This window comes from Lolium perenne, chromosome 4, assembly GCF_019359855.2.
Source record: "Lolium perenne isolate Kyuss_39 chromosome 4, Kyuss_2.0, whole genome shotgun sequence".
NCBI classification, from domain to species: Eukaryota; Viridiplantae; Streptophyta; class Magnoliopsida; order Poales; family Poaceae; genus Lolium; species Lolium perenne.
In genome coordinates, this window is record NC_067247.2 from 131,461,471 (window position 1) to 131,486,144 (window position 24,674).

Consider the following 24,674-nt stretch of genomic DNA (forward strand, 5'->3'; position numbering starts at 1 on the left):
CACCACAGGGCCGCGCGGCCAAGGGGGGGGCCGCGCCGCCCTAGGGTGTGGCCCCCTCGTCGCCCCTCTTCGTCTCTCCTTCGGACTTCTGGAAGTTTCGTGGAAAAATAGGCCCCTGGGCTTTGATTTCGTCCAATTCCGAGAATATTTACTTACTAGGATTTCTGAAACCAAAAACAGCAGAAAACAGCAACTGGCACTTCGGCATCTTGTTAATAGGTTAGTTCCAGAAAATGCACGAATATGACATAAAGTGTGCATAAAACATGTAGATAACATCAATAATGTGGCATGGAACATAAGAAATTATCGATACGTCGGAGACGTATCAGCATCCCCAAGCTTAGTTCTGCTCGTCCCGAGCAGGTAAAACGATAACACAGATAATTTTTGGAGTGACATGCCATCATAATCTTGATCATACTATTTGTAAAGCATATGTAGTGAATGCAGCGATCAAAACAATGTATATGACATGAGTAAACAAGTGTATCATAAAGCAAAGACTTTTCATGAATAGCACTTCAAGACAAGCATCAATAAGTCTTGCATAAGAGTTAACTCATAAAGCAATAATTCAAAGTAAAGGCATTGAAGCAACACAAAAGAAGATTAAGTTTCAGCGGTTGCTTTCAACTTGTAACATGTATATCTCATGGATATTGTCAACATAGAGTAATATAATAAGTGCAATAAGCAAGTATGTAGGAATCAATGCACAGTTCACACAAGTGTTTGCTTCTTGAGGTGGAGAGAAATAGGTGAACTGACTCAACATTGAAAGTAAAAGAATGGTCCTCCATAGAGAAAAAGCATCGATTGCTATATTTGTGCTAGAGCTTTGATTTTGAAAACATGAAACAATTTTGTCAACGGTAGTAATAAAGCATATGCATCATGTAAATTATATCTTATAAGTTGCAAGCCTCATGCATAGTGTACTAATAGTGCCCGCACCTTGTCCTAATTAGCTTGGACTACCGGATCATCACAATGCATTGTTTTTACCAAGTGTCACAAAGGGGTACCTCTATGCCGCCTGTACAAAGGTCTAAGGAGAAAGCTCGCATTGGATTTCTCGCTATTGATTATTCTTCAACTTAGACATCCATACCGGGACAACATAGACAACAGATAATGGACTCCTCTTTTATGCATAAGCATATAGCAACAATTAATAATTTTCTCATTTGAGATTTGAGGATTGTTGTCCAAAACTGAAACTTCCACCATGGAGCATGGCTTTAGTTAGCGGCCCAATGTTCTTCTCTAACATATGCATGCTTAACCATAAGGTGGTAGATCGCTCTTACTTCAGACAAGACGGACATGCATAGCAACTCACATGAAATTCAACAATGAATAGTTGATGGCGTCCCCAGTGAACATGGTTATCGTACAACAAGCAACTTAATAAGAGATAAAGTGCATAATTACATATTCAATACCACAATAGTTTTTAAGCTATTTGTCCCATGAGCTATATATTGCAAAGGTGAATGATGGAATTTTAAAGGTAGCACTCAAGCAATTTACTTTGGAATGGCGGAAAATACCATGTAGTATAGGTAGGTATGGTGGACACAAATGGCATAGTGGTTGGCTCAAGTATTTTGGATGCATGAGAAGTATTCCCTCTCGATACAAGGTTTAGGCTAGCAAGGCTTATTTGAAACAAACACAAGGATGAACCGGTGCAGCAAAACTCACATAAAAGACATATTGAAAACATTATAAGACTCTACACCGTCTTCCTTGTTGTTCAAACTCAATACTAGAAATTATCTAGACCTTAGAGAAACCAAATATGCAAACCAAATTTTAGCATGCTCTATGTATTTCTTCATTAATGGGTGCAAAGCATATGATGCAAGAGCTTAAACATGAGCACAACAATTGCCAAGTATCACATTACCCAAAACATTTATAGCAATTACTACATGTATCATTTTCCAATTCCAACCATATAACAATTTAACGAAGGAGAAACTTCGCCATGAATACTATGAGTAGAAACCAAGGACATACTTGTCCATATGCTACAGCGGAGCGTGTCTCTCTCCCATAAAGTGAATGCTAGGATCCATTTTATTCAAACAAAACAAAAAAACAAAAACAAACCGACGCTCCAAGAAAAAGCACATAAGATGTGATGGAATAAAAATATAGTTTCAGGGGAGGAACCTGATAATGTTGTCGATGAAGAAGGGGATGCCTTGGGCATCCCCAAGCTTAGACGCTTGAGACTTCTTGATATATGCAGGGGTGAACCACCGGGTGCATCCCCAAGCTTAGAGCTTTCACTCTCCTTGATCATGTTGCATCATACTCCTCTCTTGATCCTTGAAAACTTCCTCCACACCAAACTCGAAACAACTCATTAGAGGGTTAGTGCACAATATAAATTGACATATTCAGAGGTGACACAATCATTCTTAACACTTCTGGACATTGCATAATGCTACTGGACATTGGTGGATCAAAGAAATTCATCCAACATAGCAAAAGAGGCAATGCGAAATAAAAGGCAGAATCTGTCAAAACAGAACAGTTCGTATTGACGAATTTTAAAATGGCATCAGACTTGCTCAAATGAAAATGCTCAAATTGAATGAAAGTTGCGTACATATCTGAGGATCATGCACGTAAATTGGCTTAATTTTCTGAGCTACCTACAGGGAGGTGGACCCAGATTCGTGACAGCAAAGAAATCTGGAACTGCGCAGTAATCCAAATCTAGTACTTACTTTTCTATCAACGGCTTAACTTGGCACAACAAAACACAAAACTAAGATAAGGAGAGGTTGCTACAGTAGTAAACAACTTCCAAGACACAAAATAAAAACAAAGTACTGTAGTAAAATAACACATGGGTTATCTCCCAAGAAGTTCTTTCTTTATAGCCATTAAGATGGGCTCAGCAGTTTTGATGATGCACTCGCAAGAAATAGTATTTGAAGCAAAAGAGAGCTTCAAGAGGCAAATTCAAAATACATTTAATTCTAACATGCTTCCTATGAAGAGGAATCTTGTAAATAAACAAGTTCAAGAAGCATAATGCAACAAGCGTAGAAAGATAAAACAAGTGTAGCTTCAAAAATTTCAGCACATAGAGAGGTGTTTTAGTAACATGAAAATTTCTACAACCATATTTTCCTCTCTCATAATAACTTTCAGTAGCTTCATGAGCAAACTCAACAATATAACTATCACATAAAGCATTCTTATCATGAGTCTCATGCATAAAATTATTACTCTCCACATAAGCATAATCAATTTTATTAGTTGTAGTGGGAGCAAATTCAACAAAGTGGCTATCATCATATATAGGAGGCATATTGTAATCATAAAATAAAATTTTCTCCTCAATGCTTGGGGGACTAAAAAGATCATGCTCATCAAAGCCAGCTTCCCCAAGCTTAGAATTTTCCATAGCATTAGCAACAATGGTGTTCAAAGCATTCATAGTAATAGCATTCCCATTAGCATGCATATAAAGTTCCATGGGTTTTTTAATTCTCTCTTCAAACACATCATGTCCTAATTCAAGATAAAGTTCATAAAGATCTCTCATATTTTTGTTGTTTTCCATTATGCTTAACTAGTGAAATAAAAACATGCATGATATTAAGTAAAGTAAAACAAGTAACTAATTTTTTTGTGTTTTTGATATAGCAAACAAGATAGCAAATAAAGTAAAACTAGCAACTAATTTTTTTGTATTTTGATTTAGTGCAGCAAACAAAGTAGTAAATAAAACTAAGCAAGACAAAAACAAAGTAAAGAGATTGAGAAGTGGAGACTCCCCTTGCAGCGTGTCTTGATCTCCCCGGCAACGCCGCCAGAAAATGTGCTTGATGGCGTGTATTTCACACGTTCGTTGGGCAACCCCAAGAGGAAGGTATGATGCGCACAGCAGCAAGTTTTCCCTCAGAAAGAAACCAAGGTTTATCGAACCAGGAGGAGACAAGAAGCACGTTGAAGGTTGATGGCGGCGGGATGTAGTGCGGCGCAACACCAGGGATTCCGGCGCCAACGTGGAACCTGCACAACACAACCAAAGTACTTTGCCCCAACGAAACAGTGAGGTTGTCAATCTCACCGGCTTGCTGTAACAAAGGATTAACCGTATTGTGTGGAAGATGATTGTTTGCAGAAAACAGTAGAACAAGTATTGCAGTAGATTGTATTGCAGTAAAGAGAATTGGACCGGGGTCCACAGTTCACTAGAGGTGTCTCTCCCATAAGACAAACAGCATGTTGGGTGAACAAATTACAGTTGGGCAATTGACAAATAAAGAGAGCATGACAATGCACATACATATCATGATGAGTATAGTGAGATTTAATTGGGCATTACGACAAAGTACATAGACCGCCATCCAACTGCATCTATGCCTAAAAAGTCCACCTTCAGGTTATCATCCGAACCCCCTCCAGTATTAAGTTGCAAAGCAACAGATAATTGCATTAAGTATGGTGCGTAATGTAACTAGTGACTACATCCTTGAACATAGCACTAATGTTTTATCCCTAGTGGCAACAGCACAACACAACCTTAGAACTTTCTGTCACTGTCCCAGGTGTCAATGCAGGCATGAACCCACTATCGAGCATAAGTACTCCCTCTTGGAGTTACAAGCATCTACTTGGCCAGAGCATCTACTAGTAACGGAGAGCATGCAAGATCATAAACAACACATAAGCATAACTTTGATAATCAACATAACAAGTATTCTCTATTCATCGGATCCCAACAAACGCAACATATAGAATTACAGATAGACGATCTTGATCATGTTAGGCAGCTCACAAGATCCGACAATGATAGCACAATGGGGAGAAGACAACCATCCAGCTACTGCTATGGACCCATAGTCCAGGGGTAGACTACTCACACATCACACCGGAGGCGACCATGGCGGCGTAGAGTCCTCCGGGAGATGATTCCCCTCTCCAGCAGGGTGCCGGAGGCGATCTCCTGGATCCCCCGAGATGAGATCGGCGGCGGCGGCGTCTCTGGAAGGTTTTCCGTATCGTGGCTCTCGGTACTGGGGGTTTCGTCACGGAGACTATTTGTAGGCGGAAGGGCAGGTCAAGAGGCGGCACGGGGGCCCCACACCACAGGGCCGCGCGGCCAAGGGGGGGGCGTGCCGCCCTAGGGTGTGGCCCCCTCGTCGCCCCTCTTCGTCTCTCCTTCGGACTTCTGGAAGCTTCGTGGAAAAATAGGCCCCTGGGCTTTGATTTCGTCCAATTCCGAGAATATTTCCTTACTAGAATTTCTGAAACCAAAAACAGCAGAAAACAAAGAATCGGCACTTCGGCATCTTGTTAATAGGTTAGTTCCAGAAAATGCACGAATATGACATAAAGTGTGCATAAAACATGTAGATAACATCAATAATGTGGCATGGAACATAAGAAATTATCGATACGTCGGAGACGTATCACCCCGCTCGCATGCAGTGAGAGAGAGGAGAGGGAGAGAGCGCAGAACTAAAATTTGACTTTACCACCGCGCGTATACGGAGGGGGCAGCGAGCCTCTCGTCGCCCCCTCCGTATACGCGCGGTGTTTTTTTTGGATCGAGAGGGGGCGGCGAGGGTTATGTGTACGTGTTGTCCTCGGCACCGCCACTGCCCTTTCGCCACCGCCACCGTCACCGACACCACGTCTTTAATCGCCGCCCCGTCTCGCGCTCTACCGCGACACCCTCTCCCACCCCTTCCAGCTCGCCGGCCCCCTCCTTTTGCCACCGCCCTTTCGCCACCGCCACCGCCCCCCTTCTTCACTTAATTAATTTGTTTTGACTACATGTTTTCAGGACTGACATATGGCGGACGATAGAGCTGACCCGATTATGGACAACTATGATCCGGACGCTGAAGACCATATTTTTGGCATCATAAAAGGCGATATTCTATATGTGCCGACCGGACAAGAAGAAGATGATATCTCTTCTTATCTGAACCTTGAGGGTGAAGATGAAGGGCGCCGTCAGCAAGATGATGCCGAAGAAACGTCGATAAACGACGATCTTCAATTGGAAGTAGCAACCACCTCCGGCGCCGAGGTATATATATACATTGAGCCTCTGGTGATACAAACTAACTGATTTGAATAAATATGTGTGTACTAACGCGCGCGACTCTCTTTCTTATTTTAGCCCTCGGCCGGATCGTCGAAAAAATCGAGTACGTCGTCAAAGCGTGATGCAACCAAGACGATGAAACCAGGAGAAACATGCACCATCGAGGTTGTCGAGGAAGCAACCGGCAGGCCACTGGAGCCCAGCAAGAACGCCACCAAGTTTATCAGCCAATGCGGAGCCGTTGTTAGAGACAACGTCTCGATCACCGTCCAGGAGTGGAATGAGCCAAAGAAGGCACGTCTTGGTTTCACTTTTGTCGATAAGAGAACAAAAAAAGATTGCTTCAACAAGCTTATGGAACATTTCGTTCTACCTCCGGAATACCGCAAATACGATGAGGAGGGTAACAAGATTGAGGAAAACAAGGAGAGGTGCAAGCTAGTCAAACAGTTCGCTCTTTCTAAGATGTCCAACGCATTCCGGAAATACAAGCAAAATCTAGCCCATGACTTTGTCAAGCAGGGCAAGACTCCGGATTTCAAAGGACAATATGAGAAACTGCAACATGATTGGCCAGAATTTGTGAAGCAAAAGAAATCGGAGCAGTTCCTTGAAATATCGAAAAAAAATAAGAATAATGCGGCCAAGAAGGAGTACAATCATATTATGGGGCCAGGAGGGTATCGCTTTTGGCAGCCTAGGTGGGAGAAGATGGAGAACGAGCTGAGGGCGCGAGGAATCCGTCCAGGTACGGAGGGATGGGACCCAAGGGCCAAAAACTGGTGGTACGGGCATGGGGGATCGCTGAACCCGGAGACAGGGGAGTGTGTTTACCAGGACAAAATAATTAAACCCACCCAAAAGCTTATTGAGGCAATGAGGGATGCTCAAGAGGGGAGGATCAAGTTCAACAGAGAGAACGACGCCCTGACAAAAGCCCTCGGGAATCCTGAACACGGAGGACGTGTACGAGGCATGGGGCACATTCCGTGGAAAGTAGGGTTCCCAGACGATGACCCGTACGGTTACAGAAGCCGTAAGAGAAAGATGGATCGGGAAGCAGATGTTGTGGCGCGGTTGGCATCGGAAATGGATGTCATGAAGAAAACCGTGAGTGTACTAGTAGCCGAAAGAGATGCAGCTCGGGCGCAGCATGAAGATCATCCATTGGATCTCGGAAGCCAGCAGCGGAGAAGCAGCGTGGCTTCCACGGAGGCCCCACCGGCTGGTGCACCGACGATCGAAATTACTGCACCGGAGCCTCTGGTGGTCGAAATTACTGCACCGGAGCCTCCTCGCTACCCCGTGGACGATATAAAGGAGATGAAAGCATGTCATCTGTATTATCCTATCGGGAACATGTCCATGAAGGTAGCCATCGGCAGTGCTTTACCACCTGGAGCACTCCACCACAACAACCCCGTTCAAGATGGCTATGCTTGTGTCACGGTGGAGGACATAGTCCAAGGGTTTGAGGACCTGGACATTGACATTGCTACACCTGAAGGGGCGACAAGACTTGGAGATGTCAAGCGCTAGTTCATTCTATGGCAGAAGAAGTTTATCAAGTTTTCAGGCGAGGCGCCAACAAGTCCACCCCCCTACGGTGGTGGTGGTGGCGGCGGTGGCGGTGGTGGTGGTGGTGCTTCACCTACACCTCCTTCACGTCAGCCGACGCCGCCCCCCAATTCACCTCCGGCGGGTAAGCAGCCGCCGCCCCCTAGTCCGCCCCGGGCGGGTAGCGAACGCCGCCCCCAATCCACCTCCGGCGAAGAAGCAGAAGCAGCAGTCCTGGATTATTAACCCGGACCCTTACGTACCTAAGAAAACAAAGGTACCGGAGCCATCACTGAAGCCTCTCCCCACGAGGCCTTGGGAACGTAGTGCCGAGGAAGTCGAGGCGGCCGCGACTGCTGATTTAGAGAAATGGAAGGCGGCCTGCAAAAGAGAGCCCGAGCCCAAGCCAGTATTTTCTGATGAGCAAAAGAAGTGGGCTAAGTCATTTTTGAACGCACCGTCCCAAGCCGCGAAGAATCTGCCTGACGACTATGCACGTGAACTAAAGAATCAGGCACGCATGTTCAAGGAGAAGAATGAGGAGGCCGATAAAGCGGAATTACAAAGTGCACAAAGCAGGAAACGAGTTGTTGCCCAGCTCGGGGAACAAAGTAAACAATCGATTGCCCCGCTTATAGTGACAGCCGCCGGTCCGGATGCCCCCGAAATCATAGAAGCTGCGGCAGCAAAGGGATTGACTGTAACGAGTGCCAGAGAACAAGCGGCCAACTTAGGTATTACTCTTCGTGAACTGTTAGGCCTTGATGAGGTGCCAGTGAAGGAGGTAGTACTTACATATGTGAAGAATGGGCCTCTCGTCGAGCCTGCGCAGGAAGAGGATCTACCTCCACAAATGAAAGGTCTGCTGAACTGGTACAAGGGTTACATAAAACATAAAAACGCCAAAGATTATATTTATGCGGAAGTTGGATATGAGCATCACTTCAAACAATACTCTGTACAAATTCATCTGAGTGAATTGTTCCAGCTTTTCAATCTGCGCGAGCTCGACAAATCTATCATCAGTTGCTACGTTCTGTAAGTGATTTATTTCTACCCCATCTCGTTCATATTGCCTGCACTATATATATATATATATATATATGTCCTAAATATATTGTTGTGTCCGCTATTATACATGCAGATTGAAGATTAAGGAATGCAAAGTAAGGAGCATCCATGATGTTGGGTTCATTGACCCACACATCGTTAATGGATATACGTTAAAGCATCACCCCGCCGACGTGGAGAAAGACCTGTGGCGGTTTCTTGATAAGCAGGAACTCAAAAGTGATATTCTATTTCCTTACCATTTTGGGTGAGTGTTTATGTCTTGAGCACATTCTCTTTTGTTTACTCCATGCATGGTATGTGGCCGGCTAATCGATGAGTTATGCATGACGTATTGTGCATGTATCGTGTCCGCAGGTTCCACTGGATTCTGCTAGTAATTAAAGTTGACAAATCAGAATGTATCGTCCACGACTCTCTGAATATAGATAAGGCGGAGTGGGCCGACATGAGACAAATGATTCAAAAGTAATTGTTTTCATTCATTTGCGCTCTATATCGATCGGCCTATTTCGTTCATTTCCTAATTAAGCTTCAAGTAATTAACTAATAACTCTCTTGTTCATTTAATTTTCTTTGCCTCGTAGGGTTTGGAGACGGTTCTCAGATACAAAGGTCGGTGAATTCAAAAAAGAGCTAAATTTCATGCGATCAAAGGCTAAGAATGGTAGCGATATGCAGCCACCGGGAACCAATCTGTGTGGATACTATGTCTGTGAGATGATCCGGAGATACACCTCTGAGCGCGTTCCGAGTGATCTCAATGCTCAGAGGAATAACCTCCGGATGATGCTTAGTCCAGAAGCTCGCTTCCGACCACTTCAAGAGGAACTAGCTGGATGGTTCAGGAGGGAAGTCCTCGATCCTAAAGGAGAACACCATTGCGAGGACGTAGAACTATACATGCATTAAATTATGTATGGAAACTTGTTCAAACTTGTATATGGTCATCCGATGATATTGAATATATATTGTATATTCCTCTTGAATTCTTTTTGGTTCTAATTTCAAATTTGTTTGAAATTGTACATTCATATGCATGTATATATGTAGTACCGTAGAATATGTGAAACTCCTTCAAAATTACAATAAAGCACAAAAGAAATAAAACAATATACAAATTAAACAGAAAATATGTTTAGGGGGGGGGGCAGGTTTAGGGGGGCCTAAAACCCTAAACCTGCGGCGGCCTTTAGTCGCGGTTGGCTAGAAGAACCGCGACTAAAGGTCCTCCGCCCCGACGGCCGCCTGGCGCCCATGTGGACGGGCCTTTAGTCGCGGTTCGTAAGGAACCGCGACTAAAGGGGGGGCCTTTAGTCGCGCTACTTTGGTCGCGGTTGCGCAACCGCGTCTAATGGCAGTTGCGAACCGCGACCAAAGGCCCTTTTTCCACCAGTGCATTATCAGTGATCTATATCTGCACGCTCAAGCTTCTTGATGGTGCGATTCAAATCATAGACAAAGCTTAGAGAATTCGCCTTTGGAGAAAGATGGGTGACATGGCTATACCATGACATTCCTGGTGCAAAGTCCGGGAAAAAATAGGGGAAACCCCAAGAAAAAATCTATACGAAGCCAAAGCCCATATACTATGTAAAATAGAAAAGCTAGGTCCATATCGGGTAAACTGACATACAACATGTAAACGACTTCATGGTGGACTCTCAGATCTAGCCCGATATATAAAAGCTAGGAGGAGCCACCGAGGGAGGATAGATTCAACTAGACGCAACACCCTGTAACCTTAGTTTCCATACAATACAATCTCGACGATTTGCCCTTGATCATATTTTTTGTCGGCTGCCTAGCTTAGCTGACCGGTTTGTTGATTCGCCAGCATTCTCCTTCCTAGAAATCCAAGTCTATCATCATGGGCATTGACAAGGTTAATCCTTTCTCATTGGCGCCGTCTGTGGGACGATGAAAGCACGAATTCGACGACCTCTTCTTCAAGTAACTCAACTAGATCGGTGACTAGGTGCGCTTCGGATCGGTAAATTTTCGTCTGCACCCACCCACCTTCTCCCGGTGTTTGGTGACTTTAGACGGGGAGGGACCTGACAATCGGGAGCTTCGGCTTCAACATCGAAACTCAAGGAACTTTCGCCGATCAGAACCAATCAACGGCAGAAGCATCGACATCATCCATCGAATCCATGGGTGGAAAATTCTTGGACATGATGGAAAGGAGCAACATCGGTTCTGCTACAAGTCTGCGAGATCTCGTCGAGTTACACATGGGTCTCTTTCGGGTCGGCATCGACAACCAGCAGCAACGCATCTGATCGGGTGCCCCAGCACTCGAAGACGGAGAACATTGACAAGGAGGGTGATGAGGACAGTGCCAACTCCGGAATCAGGAAAGTCGATTCATACCCAGATTTCTATACTAACAAAGCTTACTTAGGGCCTGTTTGTTGTAGCTTTTGGACGCTTTCCACGAAAATAAGCAGCTCAAACGAGCCAAAGGGCTCGGCTGCGCGCTGGGCTTTTCCAAAACCAGACGTTTTCCTTCAGATGGGGAAAAGCACCGTTTTAGGTGCTTCCCGAGCTTCCCCGCAAGTCAACCGAAGTAGGTTACAGTTTAGGTCATATCGTTGCTTCAAATTACCGAAAAAATGCCACCGCAGGAACAGCCCGACCCGTGCCGAACCGAGCATTTTCTTGCCCCTCCCGAAATATAACCACACCTGCTCGCTCCCGTGCCCCTTCCCTAGCCGCCCTGGACGCCGCCCGCCGCCGCCACCCCTCCCCTAGCCGCCCTGGACGCCGCTCGCCGCCGGCCGCTGCCCCTGGACGCCGCTCGTAGCCCCTGGACACCGTCCGCCGCCCCTGGATGCCGCCTGGTCACTGGCCGCCACCACACCCTGACGCCGCTCGCCGGCAGCCTCCACTCCCTCGCCTGACCGTCGGACGCTGCCACTCCTTCGCCTGACCGCCGGACTCCCGTGCAGATCGAGCTGGAGGCAGGAGGAGCCGATTGATTTTTTGTGCTCTGTTTTAGGGCCTTTTTGCAAAAAAGGTTTTCCTTTTTGCAAAAAAAAAACAACTAGTTAAATACAGAATATTAAATGAGTGTGTATTTTATGGAATATTGAATTAGTGTGTATTTTATAAAGTGTGTATTTTATACTTACATATAGTCTAGCTTTGTTTCAATACATACATGTGCTACCAAACACACTCTACATGAATGTTAGGGTGTTTCAGACAATTCAACAGTTTACAGCCAGACAGCCAGCTGGTTTGCCAAAGACTTTCACTCAGAAAAGCAGCTTCTCCTAGACAGCAGCTTTTCTGCACAGCACCCACAACCAGCCACAGCCAGCCACAACAAACAGGCCCTTAGCACGTCATCAGGTGTGCATGGTCGATATAACTCGACAAACTGGGGAAGATGAGCAAGTAGACGTCTGTTGAAATGATGAAGAGGAATCATATGATGAAAACGGCACTGTCAAAATAAACGTGGATCGATTCGAGCGGCATCAGCGGAGGTCAGTGTGAGACGCTGCGGGCACCGCTAAGCCGTCCCTAGTACACCTGGCGCTGGCCTCGGTGGCGTCGATGGAGGTATCAATACAGGCACACCAATTTAATGGAGCACGAACACGACATAGGCCGTTATTGGAGTTATCTCGTGAGACGTGGGATAAGGCGAAAGATGTTTTTGAGGGTACAAGCTTTTTTGGAACTGATGCCACCCGAGATGAGCTCATGACTTACCACTATATGCTACAGATGCAGAAGAAAAGGTTAAGAAGAGAAAGGAGAGAGCTCGATGATCCCAGGGCAAGAGCCGACGAGTCTAGCGTCGACGTGCAGCACTGAGTTCCATAGGAAACAAAAGTGTGGGAGCAGGAGCAGGAGCAGCATCAGGAGCAGCAGGAAATTGCAACCAAATATCTTCATCTCGGTTGAACAAGATACCAGAAGATGGATGGCGAGAGATGACTAGGAATCTCGACTTATCATTCATGACTTACGATTCAAGAGGAAACATGCACCCTACAACGCCGCAGGCAGCGACTGTAGCGGCTCAAACGTATTCGATGACAACTCAACCCGAGCATGGTCCGCGAGCACAGGTCCACGGAACCTTGATCGCAGGTTTGAATGATATCGGGCAACATCTGGAGGGTACCCCACACCGTCACGAAAGTCCTCGGCAGGAAGTAGTACCACCAGGTCGAAATAACGCCGCGTGGCAAGAAATGGCACCACCAAACAACCCCTCACGACAAGAGGTAGCACCACCGTGCCGTCACAATAGTTCTTGGCAAGAGGTGGAGCCCCGACGATCAAGATCTCTGCGCCAACCTCAAGCAACCGCCAGAATCCATGGCGATGCCAGGAACGATATCACGCATGGTAGAATTGACAGAGCTCGCGAAGAGCGGGGAGGTCGACGTAGAGATGATGAAGACGATTACGGTGATGACTATGAAGATGAAGACGATAAAGAGCTTAGCGGAGCCGTTTGCTTTTCGCAGGTTCGTAAAATAGCTGCTCCAAATGGATTCAAGCTTCCTACGGACAAAATAAAGTATGAAGGGATCACGAACCTGAAGCATGGTTAGAAGATTATCTTCAAACTATAAGGGTACATGGAGGTACCATGGCTACCGCTTAGCAGAGTCTGCAGCTTTTCTTGAGTGGACCCACGAGGTCTTGGCTTCGGAAGCTGACAGAAGGATCAATCGAACACTGGAAGGATTTGCACGATCAGTTCATCTGAAATCTTCGGTCAACTTTTAACCGCCCATCATCAATCGAAGAGTTGCGAAAGTGTACCTAGAAATCAGGAGATTCAATGTGCTCATACATCCAGAGGTGGAGCATGATAAAAAAACACAGCCGAAAACATCTCCGATGAACGGGAAATCGATGCATTTAACAATGGGTTGCGCCGCACGGACTTTATTGAGGAGTTAGGAAGAGCTAGACCAAAAAAAAGTAGGAGAGTTAATGGATTTGGCAAACAAATGGGCTAATGGTGAGGATGCAGCAAGTAATAAACGATCAAGGTCACCCGAAGAGGACCGACCAAGGTGTGGAAACGATCGCAATAGACGGCCTCGAAACTACGACGACTATGATCGACCTGTGCAAGTTGCGGCTAGCTTCACAAGTAAGGATGGTAGGAAGGATGACTATCACAACAACAGATTTCGAGGCAGCAATCGAGACAAACCAAGCTCCCGCAGGAAGATGTACAAATCTAGGCCACGGTATGCTTAACGCACCATGTACCATGCACTTCTACTTTGACTCTAAAGGGCACAGATAGTCGAATGATCTGCCGAAGGATTGCAGAACTTTCTAGCGGATGCTCCCATTATTCGAAAGATCACATCAAAATGCATCAAGGCAAGGGTTTGCTGGAGCGCCTGGGTCGGTTGCGATCAATGCACCCCCTCCGCCACCACTGTCTCCACAGAGAATCCAGTACTAGCGATACAAGCAGCACCAGCAAACAATAGTAATCCATCGAGTGGATATCCCAGGCCCAGGGGAGCAGTCAATATGATCCAGAAGGCGAGAGCACCCAACACACAACTAGAGATAATCACGCGACAAGTAAACTTTGCGATCCAGGCACCACCTCCCACGCCTGAATACCTCGACTGGTCCGATCAATACATCGGGTTTGGTAGGAGGATCACCCTTACAAAATCCCTCGACCAGGTCACTCACCTTTGGTCCTTGATACTAAGATCAGCGGGTACGATTGTAGCATGGTTTTCCTTGACGTAGGAAGTGCCATCAATTTGATTTACGCTAAGACCTTGCGAGCAATGAACATATCTCTCACAAACCAGATACCCTCGGATGTTGGGTTCCATGGCGTAGTTCCAGGAAAACCAGAGATGCCTTTGGGGAAGATTTTGCTTGACTTAGTATTCGGGACAAGGGAAAACTTCAGAAGAGAAAAGCTTGAGTTTGAAGTTGTGGATTGGCCATCATAGTATCATACGATACTAGGAAGACCTGCATATTCTCGGTTCATGGCGGCTCTCATCACCCATACCTTCTTTTGAAGATGCCAGCACCTAATGGGGTCATCACCGTCAAAGGAAGTTTTGTCCGAGTTCCACAAGTTGTCAGACTCTTTCGGGATGCACGCAGAATTCCTCCAATTCTACTCCTCGGGCTCTATGATCTCTTGCTCTTTTGGGTGGAAAGACATTCTTAAGGCTCAATGTCCAAAAGGCTCGCTACCTTCCAAATCGTCTAGTGAATCGGCCCTTGTTTGTAGTGACAATTGGACACAGAGATTCTCTTCAACAAATTTCCCACACTCCAATCCGTTGTAATCGATAAACTGGCCTCAAGTCGGAGACAACCGAGTTGACCCCATCGATGCCTTCCACCTTCCTCTACCTACCCAAGCTTTCAATGAAATCCATGAGTTTAGGCAACTAGTTCTTCAAGCTCAAGTTGGCCTCAATATGAATGACCATGATGTTTGGGCGTACAAGAGGGGCCTTTCTTTTTTGCATCTGAAGTCTACAACCTCCATTTTGAGCAATATTGAGACCCATAGCTTCTCTAGGTGGATCAAGAAATCTAGCTGCACTCCAAAGATCGAACCTTTCTTCTAGCTCCTAGGCTCCTAGCTAATGGTCGAGTAAATACGAAGGACCTTCTCCGAACGAAAAGCTTCTGAACTAGTAACAATAGATTATGTTGCATTTGGGAAGATGTTTCCCTTGAAACCAAAGATCACCTTTCTTGAAACTAGACTTTTCGCGAGCGTTGCTGCATTTGAATTAATGTTAGACAAGATTTAGTCAAGATATTGCGATCTTGCCAGCATGCTCTCCTCGGCTAGAACATCTTTAGGCAATCCTTTTCCTTCTAGCTCATCGTTGATTCTGCTTGGTGATGGAATGGAACCACTTTGGAATAATTTGTCACAATTACACCTTAGAAGTCACAATCAAGTATATCAAAGATGCCATGTACTGCATCTCAAAAAAAAAAAAGATGCCATGTACTGAAATACTCCCTCTGGTAGCATTAAATTGACGCGCCCTCAGACAGGAAATACACAGGGGGCAGGTACTGTGACGCGTCGATTATTTCAGACCGGAGGGAATATTCGCTAATTCAAAAAAAAAAAAAAAAACATATCCTATAACTAAACCAGCTATTTCTAGCCGGAGATGGTACAAAGAAGCACATAGGCCAGATGACTATACCTATTGCCTTGCTGTGCTCTATATTAGTAAGCAAAAAGGAGGACCTCACGGTCAGTTAGATGTACAATATGTTACTCTTAATTTATAGACAGAGAAGACTATAGAACACGAGGGGTATGAAAGCATTATCGAGCTGTGTCGTATATGCTTCCAATAATAAGCTTAATATCACGGCTACCGAAAGTGACACCCAGTGCTGTGTCAACATGAGAAAATTGGTTATTAGACTTAGTCTGCGTGTTCCAGCATAGAGCTTCAGTGACTGGTGAAAGAAATTAAGGGACCAAACCTGTGAAAGAATGTATCCACTTGAAGCTAAGAGTGATACCAGAATTGAGCAGGCTGCCAGTACAGAGGTTATGCCTGCTGCCGTGCCTTCAATTGTTTTCTCTAACATTCCAGGGAAAAATGCACAAATGAGCAGAGAGCAAGTGTGGAAAGAGGACCAAGAAATAATTATGACCAGACTCACTTCCTGTTTTGCTCCATCTTAGGACACCATACTTGTACCCTATCATTGATGCCTAGGTACAAATAGGAGAATTCATCAGAGAAAACAGACTAACAGTAGAAGATGTTAACAGACTATTGAACATACCATGGTATCACCTATTCCCAAGCTGAGAATTCCAGCAAAAGGGGCAAGTGGCCGGTCATTGAATCCAGATGACATCCATTTAGGAAGCGCACAGCCCAGCAAGAGTGAGAAATGACTGAAAACAAAACAATAAAAGACAAGTTTAATCCTACAATGGAATATCAAAGGAGGTATAAATGTGGAAATAAAGACAAAGCGCACTTACCTAATAATGAGAATCTCAGAATCACGATGGTCAGTGAAGGCGTTCATGAATTGATGTACAGTATGCCCAAGAGGATATACTTCCCAAACCTGAGAGCATAATTTTGTGGGAGAAATGAGCAAGCTTGGCATAATAGATACGGTTGAAGAAAAAAGGGAAGGGAATGGGGAAGAAAATGAGGAAATCAAAAGATTCTTACACGAATCATCTCTAGTATTAAGAAAACTGCAAACGCTGCACCAAATGCCAAGTCCAAGAAAGCAGGCTTCAAAACATAGAACAAATTGATCAAAATAATCTCTGAATGTTCTGATAGGATTTAAAAGTAAGAAAGATGTACATTACCTGAAATATAACAGCAGGAGAGAAAATCAGGACAGCAACAAGATGATAGTACTTGCGCAAAAGAATCCTTTCTGTTTTGCTTCGCTTTGATATACTGTAGAATTTTTTAACAGATACAAATATCACACATATCCAGTATGCACATAATGCGAGACGTTCATGTGAATTGGTGAACATATAGTTAAGAACCCTGTGAAATAATGAGCCATTAAAAAAAAGGGAAATAAGTATCGACAATATACAGAGGATATCTAAACTTTTAAGAGAAAATTGCTAATTTAAAGTAATAAATTCAATATACTGATGATAACAGACACCATTTTTATCTTCTCATGAATGTCAAATGCTGATGCTTACCAGACAAACGGATGCACTTCGAGACCCTGAACAAGGTGTGTCCATGATGGCACTAACATCAGCAATACCACCAACAATGAGACATAAAATACAACAGAACCTATTCTTTTTTCTGCATGCTTCTCAACTGCTTGTGTCCTTTGCTTCCCCAGTGTTTTAAAGTAAACCCAAACTTGAAGAGAACATTTGCACAACAAGGGAAGTAGAAAAAGTCCAAGCAAAATCCCCTGCCAAAAGAAGGAAGACATATAAACACACAATAAAGTTTCCTTTAGATTAACTAGGAGGAACTGGCCAACTTTTCACTGATAGAAAAACTAGGCACCCAGATTCGAGTTGAAGAGGATTCAAAATGGGTGGTGGGTTGGGTGTACACGCACAACTCCCACAAACTTAGCTAGTCTCAGTTCCTAAAACGCACTAACAGCTCAAGCCAGAACTTTCAAAATAAAAGAAACTCTACCTGAATAACTGTGGCTATCTCGCTTCGAGTTCTAGGCGTGTGAATGAGTGCTTCTGATGATGCAGAAAACTCCATCTGCCATACAATTACGATGAAAAGAAATGCATGAGATTTTCTCCTTTTATATCAAACATATAGTTAGGATTAAATCATACCTTTGAAAGAGTATGGGCCAGCATATCACCAAAGTAAAGGGCGAGGCCACTTGATACCAAAAGTGCCTCCCCTGGAATACACAACAGAGTATAAGTAAATAGGAAAAAGAAGTGCCACTTCCAAGTCAATGAAGGAGAGATATACTAATATACTGCACCGCTTAACAAGAACCCCTCAAAATGACTGCAAGAGATACTAAACAGAGTGGGGCAATTATAATCGTTCTTATATGCATATGTATTTCTGCAATGGAATTTATCTGTAAGATATGCACGAAAATGTATAAATCCCTGTCAGCATATGCAATCACATATGACCAAAGTAAGAGAAATAAAGAACTAATTACATCTTTAAACTTCAGGTACAAACCAAAAGATGAACATGAAGGGAACTTCTCTAGGATGTGCTTCATTAAGATCACAGCAGCCACACCATGAACGAGTAAATACCCATTTTTTGCCATCAACAGACCTACAGTAACATGCAGCATAGATGAATTTGCCAATCTCTTGTTATCAGTGTACTCGAATTAGGTTAACAAACAGGTCGTGTTGTTGCATGTTACCTCCATCAGTCTTCAGTAGGAAAAATAATAATGTCATGACATATAAAACTACGATCAATGAACCACATTTCAAAGTTTTAGAAACTCCATTGTTGGCAGACTGGCGTAGATGCCAAAGGAATGAAGCTAGCACACTGAGGCAACTGATAGATACCGCCCAGTACTGCATTTCGAGGTATGCAAATTCTGGCCACATAAAGAGAAAGATGTGGAGTTAGTAAAGTGTATGCATCACAGAACAGATCAGTAGCACATATAAGACAATAAATACAGTTCACAAGATGGCTGAATCGTGAATTGTTGATGAAGATGATAAAGTATAAATATACCTTCTGGCCCATTAGGATCTGTCGGTAAGATCCTCAAAAGTTGGATTAACCGTGCAAGCATGACACAGGGCAGAGTAGTAGCGCCAAGAAGAATGCCTGACGAAGCACCTGGCCTGGAGCGTATATACATCAGACAGCAAGCACCAGGGGCAATTTTGTTTTGCAGCTCACAAAAAAAAGGATAATATTTAAGTAGCTACACAATTACAACAGAGTATCTTCAGGAGTAAAGGCTGTATAATTCACTTAGCGGATCATAGAATCAAAGTGTATCCAAACGGACCCACTGAATGCGTATGACCAAATAACATCTTATTGGCCTATTCCACAAGAGTTAACTAAGCAACGATGAAAACCAAACTACCTGCAAAATTGACTAAGCCCTGAGGCCACTCCCACTGCCTTCCATTAGTGCGTTAACCATCTGAGTCTAATTGGATGATGAATAGATCCACTTCAATTTCAGACCATCTGAGTCTAATTGGATGATGAATAGACAATATCTAAGATAAGAGACAGTTTCCTCTTCTCTCCTCATTAACTTTGTGTCATGGAGAAAAAAAAAATCATATGTGAACGACTAATAGACTCCTCCGTCCACAAATTAATAAGAGGTCGTTTGGTATCCATCATTTGGGCCTGGAATCCTGGAATTCATTTTGGAATTCCATAGGTGGGCTGTTTGGTTGCCACAGAATTGTGCTGTCATTTCATTTAGGAATTCTAGCAAAATGACTCCATGGGTAAACATGATTCCAAGCTGAAACCTGTCATTTGCAATTCTCTATGGAAGCCTCTACACATTCAATATTGAATTCTGCTGTCATTTGCAATTCCTGTGGCAACCAAACAAGTGTATATTTCTGAAATTACAATGTAAATGAAATGAATACATGTATTCATTTTCAAATGCTACAAACGAAATGAAAGCCTGGCTTCCAAACGACCTCTAAGTGTAATTCCAATTCTTGTCCTAAGTCAAAAAAAACTATATACATATGTTGAGCAACTTTGGAAAATTGTAGTGCATGTAGTGATATTATGAAAATTGTAATGTAGCAATAATTGTACTAGCAACAACTATTGCTCAATTGTATGGCAAGCCACGGAATGAGGCAGCTAAGGAGCATCGTTCTGACCAACTCGTACGAGAGATTTTGGGAGAGAACCACACCATCCATGCAAGTGGAGCTCGTCTAATCCCGCCCGGAACCAAATCGCGAGCATTTTTTACCATACTAATCCCTTGTTGTGGGGGAAAACCGACGCACCTCGTCCTGAACCTTTGGAGCGGGGAGGAAGGGGCGGAGGCGGAGCGGTCGACGGCGAGGTCGACCGCGAGGGCGGCCGCGGCGAGGAGCGCGAGCGGGGCCGCGAGGTGGGCCGGGGCGGCGACCGCGACGCGTGCGGCGAAGAGGAAGACGACGAGCCGCTCCCCGGTTACCAGCGCCGAGGAAGACGCCATGGCCGAGCCCGATCCCGGGGGAGGTGGCGCGAAGAACCGGCCGGGTCCAGGTGTTGGAGCTCGGGTGTTAGAGCATCTCCACTCGTCCCCCCGAACAGGCCCCCGGCGAGCGTTTTTTCCATCCGGACGGCGTAATTCGGCCCAGTCGCGTCCCCGGTTCTCGTTTTCGTCCGGATTTGGGCCTAAATTCATCCGGCGATCCCACGACATCCCCGGCCCCCCGGGGAGCTCTCGGGGACTCCGGACGAAACGAAAGCGCGCGAAACGGCGAGGAAACTTCCCGCGCGTCTGGTGGCCCCAACTTGTCGGCGAGAGAAACCGATCGTCGTCCTCATCGCATCGTCTTCCGCGCGCTGTAAAGGCCTGCCGCCGGTCTGCATTCGCCGGCCACGCGGCGAGTTAATGTCGTCGTCTTCCGCGCACGCATCGTCTTCCACGCGCACTAAAGGCTGCCGCCGGTCAGCCACGCCTATATACGCCGGTCCACTCGCCGCGAAACGTACCCCGTGCTCCACTCTCCCTCCACTCTCCCTCTACTCTCAAGATGGCGTTCTACGACGACGACGGCGCAGCCAACAACGGCTTCCCCCGCCGGTCGCTCCACGCGTGGGAGGGGCACCTCCTCCACCAGGCGGGGTACCCCTGCCCGCCGGACACGAGGCCTCCCGTCCTGCGACACCTCCATCCGGCGTCGCTGTCCCCGTCGTCGACCTCGAGTCCTCCGACGACGACTGGTACAAGCCATCCCCGGGGTGGGGAGACGCCGGCCAGGGCAGCAGCAGCCAGGCCGCGCAGCCGAAGGCCAACGACGACGGCTCCGACGACGACGGCGGCGACTACACGGTGTTCTACCGCCATTTCGGCATGTAGAGCGCCGTGTTTTAGAATTAGCGTTTGAATTCCCCTAGCCGAATTCGAAATATAGTCGAATTCGGCCTCTATGTATGAACTCCTCCCGTAATGTAATAAATATCATTAAATTTAGTCTATATTCACCCGTTTTTAGCCGTAGTTTGTCAAGTTTCCGTTTTTTAAATTCGCATCGTCAACTTCGCCTGGGCACGCGGCTGGGAAACTACTACTCCCCACGCCAAATCTTCCTCCGATCCGGACGAAAATTTCGCCGGATTTGGGCGTGGGGAGCGCCAACGAGTGGGGATGCTCTTAGGGCATCTCCAACGCGGGGACTCAAACCCAAAAACGGACTCCGGATTGGTCCGGATGGGTCAAAACTGCACCCAGCGGGGCAACCCATCTTAAAAGCGGATACTCTCAGCGTCCGGTTTGACCCAAAACTGACGCAAATCTGGGAGCGCTTTGGGTCGAGGCGGACGCGAGCGCGCGTCCATCTGTGGTCGTTCTGTCCGGCCGGACAAGCGTTCTGGCCCATTTGACAGGGAGACAAAAGCAAGCCAGTAGACCCCGCAGCATTCTCTCTCCTCTGTCCTCCTTTCTCCATGAAAATCGTTGGTGGAGCTGACAGAGTTTGGCTCGCCTCGTGGACTGCCGCCGTCGCCTACTCACGGAGGCACCGGTCGCCGCCGTCTCCCTTTTTTTCACACCCGCCGGAAGTCGCCGAAGGCGAAACAAGCTCCGTGCCCCCAGCGAGCTTGGAGCCGCGCCGGCGATGTCGAACGGGGCAGCGCCCGCTACGAGCTTGCAGCGACGCCGGCGGCATCGAACGGGGGCCGCGGCGGCGGACGGGGCCGTGCACGCGGCGAGGCACAGGGCCGCGCCTCCATCCGGTCGGCCGCGCCGGCCACGGACGGGGACGGGCACAGGCGGGGCGGGGCGGCGCGGCGCCGGCCGCGTCGGCCATAGAGCTTGCACGAGCGGGGCGGCACGGGCGGACACGGGCGGGGCGGCGCGCGTCGGCCACGGGCGTGCTCGTGCCCGCGCCCGCGCCACGACTCGCCGCGTCGCGCATGCCGGCCACCATGCCGCTCGCCGAGAAGCCGCCGCCCCTGGTCGTCGTGCGCGCGGCACCACGACGCGGCCGGCGTCCGTGGCGGGGCCGAGCTCGGCGAGGAGGCGCGCGCGGCGTCCTCGGCTGCCTTGGGTTTCTTGCCGGGAGCACCATCCTGGCGCCGCGAATGGCCAGCACCCGCGCCGTCTCCGCCCAGATCCCCGACGTGGCTCAGGTCGCCGGCGCCGTCCGTGGCCTCCTCGGCGGTGGTGCGCGAGCCGAAGCCGCTCGGGCCCGCCGTGCCGGCCAGGTACCAGGGGCAGGGGCGAGCCATGGCGGGGCGATGTGTGCTCTGGCGATGTGTGCTCTGGTTCAACTAGTACTACATGCGGAGAAGAGGGATAGTATTTGGGTCTCACTGCGCGTTGGGCAACGAAAAAAATCGCGGATGTCCTCGTCTATCCGCCTCTCGAGAGGCCGACCCAAACAGCAAAAAACGGACGGTCCAATGCGTCCATTTGGGTCGGAGCGTTGGAGATGCCCTTAGAGCCATCTCCACTCGTTGGCCTCCCATGTCCAAATTGGACGAAATTTTCCTATGGATTGGAGGAAAATTTGGCCTACGAGCGTCGAAGTTCCAGCTGTCCCCCGGCAGGACACCCCCAACCTCGGCCATTTGACATATTTCAAACAAATTTGACATAAAATTTAACAAGTTCGGTAAACAAGATTCAAAAAGTTGCTGAAACAAATTCTACGAAAATCAGTACAATGTTTAACAAGTGCTGAAACAAATGAAGCACAATAATTTCACAAGTTTTAAAACAAATTAATAAAGACAGACTAGTTGGCGTCGACGTTGCCTCGGAGCGTCCATATGTGCTCCACCAGATCATCTTGCAGCTGTTGATGCATTGTAGAGTCTCGAATCTCCTGGTGCATAGCAATGAAGGCGGCCCATGATGTCGGCACCTGGTGATTAGGTTGTGCAAGAGGACCCTCTCTCTCATATGGTGCTTCTTGCTCAGCCAGAGGAACCGGATGTTTTCGCTCATTTTCAATAATCATATTGTGTAAGCACCCAACAGTTCATCACCTCCCACATCTGATCTTTGGACCAAGTCATAGCGGGGAACCGAACGACAGCAAATCTCTGCTGGAGGACACCAAATGCACGCTCGACGTCTTTTCGGCAAGCTTCTTGTTTCTTGACAAACTCGAAATGTTTGGGGTGCCGGGTCTGGAGATAGTCTTCACAAATGTTGCCCACTTTGGATAGATACCGTCTGCAAGGTAGTATCCTTTGTTGTAGTGCCGACCATTGATCACATAGTTCACCGGGGGAGCATGACCCTCAACAAGCTTGGAAAAGATCGGGGAGCAGTTTAGGACGTTGATGTCATTGTTGGATCCAGGCATACCAAAGAAAGAGTGCCAAATCCAGAGATCATGGGTAGCCACTGCTTACCACAGTGCAGCCTTTTTTGTGACCCTTGTACATTCCCTGCCACGCAAACGGATAGTTCTTCCATTTCCAATGCATGCAGTCAATGATTCCAAGCATCCCTGGAAAACCCCTAGCTTCATTTCTTGCAAGGATCCTCTGAGTGTCTTCGACAGTGGGTGATCTCAAGTAAAAGTCCCCGAACACTGTTATGACGGCCCTGCAGAACCGGTAGAAACAATCAAGGGCGGTGGACTCCACCATCCGAAGATAGTCATCTGCACCATCACCGGGAGCTCCATACGCCAGCATCCTCATAGCCACTGTGCACTTCTGCAGTGACGAAAATCCAACCAAGCCAGTGCAATCCGCCTTGCGTCTGAAGTAGGGGTCAAAGTCTCGGATGGCATACACAATTTGCAGAAATAGCTTTCTGCTCATCCTGAAATGACGCCTGAAAACAGTCTCACCGTGCAATGGATTGTCGGCGAAGTAGTCGGCGTACAACATGCAGTAGCCCTCCATTCGCTGTCTCGGCTTGCACTCCGGCAACCTGGTGTTAACCCACCACGTCGACCAGTTGCCACCCCGGCGTACATGCTTGATAAGCAACCGAGGATCATCATGTGCTCCTCGTCTTGGGCGACGGCTACCATCTCTTCTCGAATAAGCTCGACGAACATCTGCTCCTCCTCTTCATCCGAGTCCATGCCGGCGAGGCAAATGGACGAACACCTGACGGGCGTGGTCGAGACTAGCCGAGACGCGAACGACGAAGAGTAGGTCGTCGTCGAAAAACAGGCAGACGGATGAGCAGGCAAATAGGCCATCATCGAAAGACGGCGAAATATAGGCAGGTGGGAAGGAGGGATGACGGAATTTGGGCAACAAGCCGGCGGGGTGGTGCCGGCGGCGAG

General features: G+C 46.9%; 1 protein-coding gene across 1 annotated transcript; it reads right to left on the reverse strand.

Moving 5' to 3' along the window:
- Positions 1-15,605: 15,605 nt before the first annotated feature.
- LOC127293921 (dolichol kinase EVAN) lies at positions 15,606-20,501 on the reverse strand. Its single transcript, XM_051323629.2, has 14 exons — positions 20,214-20,501; positions 18,943-19,055; positions 18,614-18,799; positions 18,418-18,519; positions 18,048-18,118; positions 17,893-17,967; positions 17,430-17,656; positions 17,073-17,262; positions 16,927-16,992; positions 16,728-16,816; positions 16,523-16,637; positions 16,397-16,448; positions 16,214-16,314; positions 15,606-16,120 (listed from the first exon to the last, which is right to left on the reverse strand). The coding sequence occupies exons 1-14, from the start codon at positions 20,405-20,407 to the stop codon at positions 16,007-16,009; spliced, it is 1,695 nt and encodes a 564-aa protein (XP_051179589.1). The 5' UTR covers positions 20,408-20,501; the 3' UTR covers positions 15,606-16,006.
- Between the last annotated feature and the right edge of the window lie 4,173 nt (positions 20,502-24,674).

Coding starts and splice junctions, on each gene's coding strand:
- LOC127293921 (XM_051323629.2), bottom strand. CDS start 20,407: ATGGCGTCTTCCTCGGCGCTGGTAACCGGGGAGCGGCTCGTCGTCTTC. Junction 16,993..17,072: donor CTCCTGCTGTTATATTTCAG/GTAATGTACATC, acceptor TATGTTTTGAAG/CCTGCTTTCTTGGACTTGGC. Junction 16,449..16,522: donor TGGGAATAGGTGATACCATG/GTATGTTCAATA, acceptor ATTTGTACCTAG/GCATCAATGATAGGGTACAA.